This window comes from Pygocentrus nattereri, chromosome 9 (assembly GCF_015220715.1).
Source record: "Pygocentrus nattereri isolate fPygNat1 chromosome 9, fPygNat1.pri, whole genome shotgun sequence".
In the NCBI taxonomy this organism is placed as follows: Eukaryota; Metazoa; Chordata; class Actinopteri; order Characiformes; family Serrasalmidae; genus Pygocentrus; species Pygocentrus nattereri.
In genome coordinates this window covers 40,227,744-40,237,913 of record NC_051219.1, presented here as the reverse complement: position 1 = coordinate 40,237,913, position 10,170 = coordinate 40,227,744, and the positions used below count along the sequence as shown (strand labels likewise).

At 44.0% G+C, this 10,170-nt stretch overlaps 1 protein-coding gene and 1 non-coding gene across 3 annotated transcripts; one reads left to right on the top strand and one right to left on the bottom strand.

Annotated features, from left to right (window-relative positions):
• Positions 1 to 4,950: 4,950 nt before the first annotated feature.
• On the bottom strand, positions 4,951 to 7,244 carry ppdpfb (pancreatic progenitor cell differentiation and proliferation factor b). Of its 2 annotated transcripts, none has more exons than XM_017710911.2 (5): positions 7,082 to 7,244; positions 6,233 to 6,322; positions 6,067 to 6,144; positions 5,338 to 5,437; positions 4,951 to 5,223 (listed from the first exon to the last, which is right to left on the bottom strand). In XM_017710911.2, the coding sequence occupies exons 2-5, from the start codon at positions 6,285 to 6,287 to the stop codon at positions 5,100 to 5,102; spliced, it is 357 nt and encodes a 118-aa protein (XP_017566400.1). In that variant the 5' UTR covers positions 6,288 to 6,322; positions 7,082 to 7,244; the 3' UTR covers positions 4,951 to 5,099. The 2 variants fall into 2 exon arrangements, with proteins under 2 accessions (XP_017566400.1, XP_017566401.1); XM_017710912.2 differs by having other exon boundaries at positions 6,233 to 6,309.
• Positions 7,245 to 7,523: 279 nt separating this feature from the next.
• On the top strand, positions 7,524 to 7,595 carry trnae-cuc. The gene has a single exon. It is a non-coding gene; the product is annotated as a tRNA-Glu (tRNA).
• The last annotated feature ends 2,575 nt before the right edge of the window (positions 7,596 to 10,170 follow it).

The following is a 10,170-nucleotide window of genomic DNA, read 5'->3' as shown; positions in this document are numbered from 1 at the left end:
TAATCTAAAATATAAAGGAAAAACAGACTAATTATGTCCTGACTTTAGCCATGGTTGATTTCAGACAGCAGTTTTAATATCCCAGTCTGAATAAAAGCAACCCTAATGCAGATACTGCTTCCACTGAGCTTTAGCTTCTGGCCTGGCTTAGCTGCTACATGCCTGGAAGAAATAAATAAGTAACACTTGTTTGTTTGTTTTGTGTGCAGCCATCAGTCCCACTGATAAAGAGAAGCCTGGGTGCAGTTCCTCTGATAACCTGAAACAACCAATGCAAAGTCAGGGGACTGTCTGGGTGATCACTTCCTCACACCAAGGTACAGTATGAAAACAAAAACAGCCATGCGAGGCATCCCAACAATGATTATTCACAAACAATTCAGTGCATGAATCTACAGCTGGCTCTACGTGGTCAAACCAAAGTTAGTTAAAGGGAAGACTGGCCACTAAACGGCAGCTAAATGGGGCTAAACGGCATGATGAAAAGTAAACATAGTTTCTAACCACTTGTGCAAGACATTCCTGTCATTTTGGAAAGTAACACGATGTGTTTCACTAGAAAAACAAGTAAAAGTTACTTGTCTATTCTTTCTGTAGCAAATGGGTTTTGAACAGCTGGAAGCTAGCACGACAGCTTTGAGTGTTGATTGGTTTGCACGCTGATAAGCTCACTGGCTGAGTGAATTGGTTCACTTTTACTGATGTCACAACCGTAGCATCAGAGCCGGTTTATGAGGAGCCTGGCCACTTCCTATTTCCTCTGTTATATCAAAAGCAGGACAGCAAAGACGCCAGAGGGCACCCGCGACAGAGTCCTCAATGAATGGGAGGAAATGGTGCTAAAAGGCTAAATATGAAAAGTTAAAATAGTATTTAGTCACCTGCCCAACTTTCTTTTCATTTTATAAGGTAGATGGGTGTGTTTCACTAAAAAGCAAAGAAAAGCTATTCCTTTTTTCCTAGAGCAAACGGGTTTTGGTCAGTACAATGCTAGCCTTACTGCCAGTGCGTGCTGATTGGCTGGCGAGCGGAGCAGCTCATTGGCTGATTTGCGCTCACAGATGTCATGGACGTACATTCCTATCACTCGAGATCAAAAGCTCTCTTAAAAATGTGTGAAAATGTTTTATGCTGTTCTGCGCTCAGGAAATGACTGTATTCTTTTACCTTGAAAATTTGTAAACTATAACTTTGCTCAAATCTCAACCCATTCGTTCTGGGATTGTTTGGGCGCACCTTGCTTGCTCGGGAGCGCTCTCTAGCGTTTGAGAAACCCGGAAAACATTACTGAGTGGCAGTTCTCCTCACTACACATTCTCTGGTGAGACTTGTGTGGTGGTGAGTTAGTGTGTGTTGTGCTGGTCTGAGTGGATCAGACACAGCAGACCTGCTGGAGTTTTTAAACACTGTGTCCATTCACTGTTCACTCTATTAGACACTCCTACCCTGTCAGTCCACCTTGTAGATGTAAAGTCAGAGACGACAGCTCATCTGCTGCTGCACAGTTTGTGTTGGTCATCCTCTAGTCCTTCATCAGCGGACACAGGTCGCTGTCCACAGGACTCTGTTGGCTGGATATTTTTAGTTGGTGGACTATTTTCAGTCCAGCAGTGACACTGAGGTGTTTAAAAACTCCAGCAGCACTGCTGTGTCTGATCCACTCATACCAGCGCAACACACACTAACACACCACCACCACATCAGTGTTACTGCAGTGCTGAGAATGACCCACCACCCAAACAGTACCTGCTCTGTGAGGGTCCATGGGGGTCCTGGCCACTGAAGAACAGGGTAACAGAGTATCAGAGAAACAGATGGACTACAGTCTGAAACTGTAGAACTACAAAGTGCAGCTATGCAGTAAGTGGAGCTGATAAAGTGGACAATGAGCGAAGAAACAAGGTCATGTTATGCCTGATTGGTGTATATGTATGTGTGGATCATATTCTTTACATGATTATCTTGTTTATTATATTACTGTTTCTGAAATTTAAAGATCAGCTTAGCTGAACAGTGAGCCTCAAGTGCTGTGATGCATTGATGCATTTTTATACTTGCAATGCATGGATTTCATAATCGAATCATGAGTGCAATAAATAATAAATCTCTGTCTTTTTCTAAAGGTGTCCCAGGACAAGAGACTGGATTGATGATAAATCTGATTGTGAAGAACCCCTTCTCCAGCTCGGCCTCCTCCAAACAGCTGAGCCCAGCTGGCCCTGTGGTCAAATAGACGCCTTATACTTGGCCTAAAAGACTTGAAATACTGCAGACAATAAGGAAATTCTCTACTATTCTGCCAGGATTTAAAGACTTTATCCAACCGATCTCTGCACTCTGGATGTTGATGCGTTTGATACGAGATTCCCTTATAAATGTTAAACTTGCCACTTCCTTATAAAAGTGTCCAAGGAGCCAGCATCTACTTTTGCGCCAAAATGCATTCCCAACAGACCTACCCTTTATTTTCCACGCTTCTCTCAGGGGCCTCCCAGATCCTACCCTACAGTATAGACGTTTTACTAGAATGGTTTAGGGTGACTTTGCTCTGCACACACAACAACTCCTAGCTTCTAGCACTAGCCAGTCTCCTAGGATGGACCTGTTGCCAAGCGCAGAGGAAAAGGGATGGAAAGAAAAGAAGGACAGTGTCAGCACAGCACAAAAAAAGCCTTTTCCATCTCTCCCCCTATCAGCCATCAGTGACCTGGAAAATCTGCATACACATGGGAAAAAGAAGGCTGTAATAGGGAGCTGTACAAGTAGTCATGTCTGTTCTGTTTAAATTCTGTTTGCCTGTGTGGCTTTGATGTAATGATTATAAAATGAATGACATTTTTTCAGTTCCTCACTGCCATGCAACCCATTTTATGCTATATCTCATGCAAGTATCTCAATTCAGTCTCATTAATTCTTAAAAAAAAGAAAAGAAAAAAGATTGTCAGTCACTCGAAGATAAAGGGTTCCTAAATGGTTCTTGGCTTGGAAAAACCTTTAATTGGAGTAGAACCTTTGAACTTCACACTTGACATCTGCAGGTTATTTAGGAAAACAAAAGCAGTTAATAGAAAGTACTGCTCCGAAGTATAAGGTATTGGTAAATATAAGGTATTGCTCCGAATTACACCCCGGTGGTGCAGCAGTAACATCATGGACCGCTGATCCGTACAGCGACGGGTCGAACCCGGCTCGGGGTTACCAGGGGGTAGTTGTGGGCTGGAGGTTAGGGAACCAGCCTTGTGACTGGAAGGTTGCCGGTTTGATCCCCTTGGCTGTCAGTCCACGACTGAAGTGCCCTTGAGCAAGGCACCTAATCCCCAATTACTCCCCAGGTGCTGCGGATTGGGCTGCCCACTGCTCTGGGCAAGTGTGCTCACTGCCCCCTAGTGTGCATGCATGTGGGTGTTTCACTGCACAGATGGGTTAAATGCAGAGGTCTAATTTCACAGTGTGCAAACACAGTGACAAATGGTTCTGAATTGAAAGAACCCTTACTGGCACCTTCATTTTTAAGACTGTTGGCGCCAGACATTGTAGAGAAGCGCTTTTGTGAACATGCTTAAGGTACTTAAAATGCCACTGAATACACTTGCTTTTCCATAAGCTTCATGAACATTATGACATGACATAATTTGACTTTGTTTTTGCTGATTATATACAAATGAATTGATTCTTTTGAGCCTCCAATCACACCTTGCCAATAATTGTATGGATATCTTGTGCAGTATGTTGTCTATTCACTGTCATTCATTTAGTGGACTTGCCTCTCACCAAACACATAGTAGCTTCCGCTGAGCACGTTTGCTTTTCCACAAACTTTATGCACACTGCACCAACATTAGGTTTGGTTTGGCTTTTCGCCCCCCAAAATTGTTTGCGCTGAGCACTCAATATTGACTGAAGTTTGCACAATGGAATTTCTGCAGGAGAGCTCCACCGAAGCAGAGATAACATGCAAATGATCTTTGCAAACACTACAGGCAAGCCTTTCATTCTGAACAGGCAGACTTAACATTATAGTAATAGCACCAAGGAGATCTAACGACTGCTATACTATGGTGTGCTTGGTACATAACTAGTGACTGGGCTTGCTGAACAGCTTCAGCACTTAGTCAGGAAATACACTCACCAGCCACTTTATTAGGTACTTTATTTTGCCTTCAGAACTGCCTTAATTCTTCATGGCAGACTTGCAACAAGGTGTTGGAAACGTTCCTCAGAGATTTTGGTTGGTTATTTGAGTTACTGTTGCCTTTCTATCATCTGGAACCAGTCTGCCTGTTCTCCTCTGACCTCTCACATCAACAAGGCATTTTCATCAACACAACTGACCGCTCGCTGGATATTTCCTCTTTTTTGGACCGTTCTCTGTAAACCCTAGAGATGGTTGTGTGCTTAAATCCCAGTAGATCAGCAGTTTCTGAAATACTCAGACCAGCCCGTCTGGCACCAATAACCAATAACCACGCCACGTTCAAAGTCCCTTAAATCCCCTTTCCTCCCCGTTCTGATGCTCGGTCTGCGCTTCAGCAAGTTGTCTTGACCACCTCTACATGCCTAAATGCATTTAGTCGTGGCCAGGTGATTGGCTGATTGCCTATTTGTGTTAATAAGCAACTGAACAGGTGTACCTAATAAATTGGCTGGTGAGTGTAGATGATATGACGTATGTAAGAAGGTACAATGAAAATTCCATTCTACCCTTAATGTTACATACATTTTGCATGCACAGAATTTGAAATGGAAATGCTGCCAAGTTTCATGCTTGCTCATCTATCCAGTCTGTACATCCTGCCACCAGCAGGGAAGAAATATTCACAGGGCAAAGCTTTGGCTGCTTAAGACTTTTATTGTTTCTGTGAACACAGGGTGACAGTGGAGATAAATAACAAAAACATTTTTAAAATTCAACCACAGTGTTACAGATGTGTAAAAAATGTACAAAAAACCTTCACTTTCAATTTTATTTCAAGTTAAAACATATAAAATGGTGGATACAAAAGGAACAGATGCTAAAAGCAGCCTATTCTACAGATGGGGAAAAAAAAAAAAAAGAAAGAGCCATTTCCGTCCCCTAGCGTTGGTCCCCTACACTGGACTCAAGAAGGGGGAGAGCTCCCTGCCTCCGACTTCCCAGCATCGCTGCTCTCACTGGCCTGCCTCTTCATCACCATATCCCGGGCAATGCACATTACCTGTCCATCACTGACACTCATCCCTGACCTGCACAATACCAAAGAGATGGTGTTAATTGAGCAAAAACATTCAAGTAGTTCAAGAACATTGGCTAAAGCACAGCCAGATATCATAACACAGAAAGGCAGCTGAATGACTCACTTCTGCTGTGCCTCTTCGGTCAGGGTGCCCATGCCTGGCTGGTTGTGCTTCCCAAAGAAGAAACTGGACCACCAGTGACCGGAGTCTTGCTTGGGCAGGCCTAAAACATAAGGACAACAGGACAATAGATTCATTGAGAAGAGTGTGATCAGCAAGCAAAATGTCACAACATAAAATCAGGCCTTTGTGACAGCACTGAATCCCAGGATGACCATAAAAATGTATGCAATGTTGGTCAGGGTGCAACAGTGTACTACAGAGGTCAAACACCAGCGTAAACCTACCCTAAAAAGGGTAACAAGTGAGTCGCTGTTTGTGCATCACTTTCTCACCAACGGATTACCATGAAATGGAGTCTGTTGCTTAAACAGACACCCATGTCAACAGAGCTTAGGGCATTGATATAGGTGACGTATCTAGAAACATTCAACTCCAGGTCACCTTTGGGGTCACCTTGGTTGGGTAGTGTAGTGGTTAACAGCTCTGCCTTCTACGCTGTAGACTGGGGTTCAGTCCCCCACCTGGGCAAACACCCTACACTATACCAATAAGAGTCCTTGGGCAAGACTCCTAACACCACCTTGGCCTACTTATGTAAAAATGATCAAATTGTAATTCGCTCTGGATAAGCCAAATGCCATAAATGTAAGGTCACAGTAAGTTTTCCTAAACGAGCCTCCGGGTCACCTTTGGATGTGACCGCATGACATTCACAAGGCAAGTGCTCACCTGGGTGATGTGGAATAACCTCCCCACTGTACTCCGAACTGCCACATGAGCTGCTACTTGAGGTAGAGCCCAGGCGCCCTGAGGAAACACAGACAGATGCATGAACATCAGCCTATTAAACTGAACTGGGGCTCAGATCCAAACCATGTTCCGCAACATCTCTTACTTCGGTAGTAGTCATGGGTGGCTACAAGAGAACCGCTAGCTGGGATTGCTGCCATGCTCCAGACGTCTAAACCGGTCCTTAGATGGTAACATTGAAAGCAGAGGTGAGACGTGGTTAGTTTCAGTGAAAAGGCAACGATGGATCAGTTGTTATTTTGTGCGATCAATTATTTGCCAAATAAAATCATCAAACTCGATGAAATCAGATTTGAAGCCTCTATGCATGCACGCGACTGTTAGTGTTTCTTCAGTCTTAAATTCAGGGAATTCAACTCATTTTGACGATCTTGACTTTGAACGCGAACAAGCCTCGACTCACTGGTTCTGCTTTAAACAAGCGGGCTGAACAGGCTGAGCCAGCTGTCCGAGTCTCAGAGCTCTGCTGCTTCACCGCTTTAGAAAAACACCAGCCTAGCTTCTCGGGGTGAGTGTTTACATTCCTTCTCAAGATGGAACAAACGGCACAATCTTCCTCTTTAAGTCACACGATAAAAACCACCCCGAAACCACGTCCAAACACCAGGGCAGGGGATTTTTTTTTTGCTGTGCTAAGGAGTTCGCTGAGCCGAATCAGACGCTGTTCTAACGGCGTTTAAGACTACAGCCCACGTTAACTTAGCCCGTTTGCAAGAACACTATTATAACGACAACTTGTTAAAAACAACGATAAAAACACGAGATATCAGGCAAGTGTACTGCGCTTTATTCAAGAATAAATTTGGTTGTTTTTCTACATGGATAGCCGAATCGCTAACAGCAGCCAAACAATGCCTCCTTCACTAGCTAACGCTACCACCGCCGAGGACCCTGCTCAGCGAGACAGGGAGAGCTCTCCGCCGACGACACCCACCTTCTCTCTCTTCGCGCTGATGTTGTTACAGCACCCGGCGCAACTCAGTCGGAGGCTTTGGGGAGGAAACGCTAGGCGACGGGGCCCATTTGAAAAGATTTGGGTGGCTGAAACCCTCCACGTCCTGTGAAGATACCGCAGTGCTGTCTGAAAAACAACAGCCGAGTGCGGGGCTTTATATGGAGGGGTGACGTCAGGTGGACCCACCGTGCGGCCAAACTGGCTCAAACCAGATGGGCAGTCTGCTTCACCGGTTTTTTGTTTGTTTGTGTTTTTCTGACGTGTGGTCGGTGGACAGAACGTCCTAAGTTAGAAAATGGTAATGTCCTGGACAGATGAGTTCATTAGATAAACTACCAATCCGTTATTTCGTGAATAGGTGTGAAATTTCATGACACCGCCGTTAAACTGTACTAGAGGGGGCGGGGGGTGGGAGTTATAGTCCCTGGTGGTCTAGTGGTTAGGATTCGGCGCTCTCACCGCCGCGGCCCGGGTTCGATTCCCGGTCAGGGAATGAAGTTTTATCGTTAGTTAACATTTTTACGGAGCCCCGCGGGTCACATCCTGTATAAAATATAACGCGTGCCCACGACTTAGTAAGGCGTGGGAATGAGATGATTAAGTCATGGCCACGACTTAGCAAGGCATGGGAAGGAGATTATGGCTTACTAAGTTGTGGCCACGCATTAGGATCTCGTTCCCACGCGTTAATAAGGCATGGCCAAGGGTTAATTATATCGTTCCCATGCCTTACTAAGTCGTGGCCACACCATATTTTTATTTATACAGGATGTCACCAGCGGGGCTCCGTACATTTTAGCTCGAACAGAACAAAGCCGGTGAGCCAATGATTCGCAAGTGGGAGACTTTATATTTAAGCAATAGAAGCCGAGAGGGAGTGTGTTATCATGAAATAACATCATGGCTGTGATTTGGTCGCTGTAGATCATCACAGCTGTGGTGTTACATGCGATAACACACGACCTTGAGTGTTCTATTGCTTTCATACGACAGTTAAATAAAGTAAGAAATTAATAACCTGGGCCGTGAACGTGACGTTTAATATGTTTTAATGTTAGAGATTCCTTCCCAGACTATAGTTCCTTAACAAGCAGCTCGTTCTCCAGCTCCGCACAGACCAACTGACAGTTTGGGCATTTAGTGTAGTCTCATTTTCAGAGTCTGACCAAATCAGCTGTCGGTCAAATCTGACCTTAAAAGTGTCCGTTTTCTGTTTGTGTAAAGTATCAATTAATTAATTAAAATTAAGTGACCCTTATTAGTCCCACAACGGGGAAATTTCATCTCCGCATTTAACCTATCCATGAAGTGAAACACCACATACACACACTAGGGGGCAGTGAGCACGCTTGCCCAGACCGGTGGGCAGCCCATTCCGCAACGCCAGGGGAGCAGTTGGGGGTTAGGTGTCTTGCGCAAGGACACCTCAGTCATGTGTTGTCGGCTCTGGGGATCGAACCCGCGACCTTCCGGTCACGAGACTGGTTCCCTAACCTCCAGCCCACGACTGTAAGAAGTAAAAACGTTCAAATAGCTTGAGCGTCTCCTACAGCTGTCAAAGTCGTTGCTTAGCAACGGCATCTCAGCGGCGTGATAGTGTTTGTGAAAAAGCCGATATGTTATGGTGAAATAGCGCAGTAAGAACGCTTCTCAGCCAATCAGCTTGCGTGGCCGGAACAAACTGTTGTATGATATTCCATTCAACACCTCTCGATCCAAGACTAATGATGGCGATTTTTTGCTTCTTCTTTTCTGTGATAACCTACTGTAGTAATCACTGGTTAGAGTTATGCACTGGACCAGCATGTACACATACTGTGTTTGTTACCAAGCTGCTATACCTCACCTACCACTCTCCATGTGTTGTGAAGAGCAACACTGATTGACAAACAAAGCACTATGAAACACATCTTACATAAAATTATTATTCATCAATTATGAATGATGCAACAGGCGTAGTAAGGCTTTAATAATAATAATAATAACGATAATAGATAATAGTAATTTTGACTAGGATCGGAAAGGTCACTCTTAAAATGTAAATGTATCTGCTCCCAGTAATCCCTACACACTTAAAAAGATGGGTCTGCAAGGGTTGTTTAGTAAAGGACATAGTTCAATTTAGAACCATGAGTCCTATATAGAACCATTTCATCTAGCATGTTGAAATGGTTCATCAGATTGAATTTGATATGGTTCTTCTTGAAAATGGTTCTATTGTTAGGCTTGAAATAACAGTAGAAGAACCCTTTTTGGTGTTATGTAGAACTTTTGAAGAATCATCCTAAAATAGTCATGAACAGCACTGTAATGACACTGAACGGCCTGTAGATGGCTGTAACCTCATGAAACCTGTTGTATATAAATGATTAACCACTCTCACCTTTTGCCAGGATTACTTCTGTATTTGGGGACTAAAATAGTTTGGGCGCTGTATATTGATAAGGGACAGTTCAGGGAACCAGGTCTAACTTTAAAACAAGGACATCCAGGCGATACGTGCAGGCCTTAGCCCACACAGTTCATCCGTTTGTGATAAGGCAGCCAATGTTTGGACATGAGCAAAGGAGAAGAAAAGGACAAAGGGACAGCACTCACTTTAGTCTGTACCATGTGTTTAACCTAAAGTCCTTGTGGTCCTTGTATGGAGTTAATGTTGCATCTTCCTGCCTTAAAAAGCAATACTGCTAATAATCATTATACACATACAGTACTTTTAGGTTTGTCTGATATTTTGAGCTGCATTTGATTGAATCACCTTTGCATAAACATTAGAAATGTAATGTAATATTAAACTTTTGAATATTTAACATAACTCAAGGACTTTAAACCAAGGATAGGCCGTTCTGGTCCTGGAGGGCCCGATTCATGCAGTTTCCTGCATTTGCATTGTTTTAACTCATCAGCGGACTACCAGGTCTACTGTGGTCTGCTGTGCTAGTGTATGCAAGTCAGCACAAACTGCTGGACTCTGCCCTCAGTTCCCCCACCCCTGATTTAGGCCCTTGCATTCATGTGGCACTTTCTCACCGGCTCTTTATTAATCGTTAGGCTGCCCTCTAGTGGCA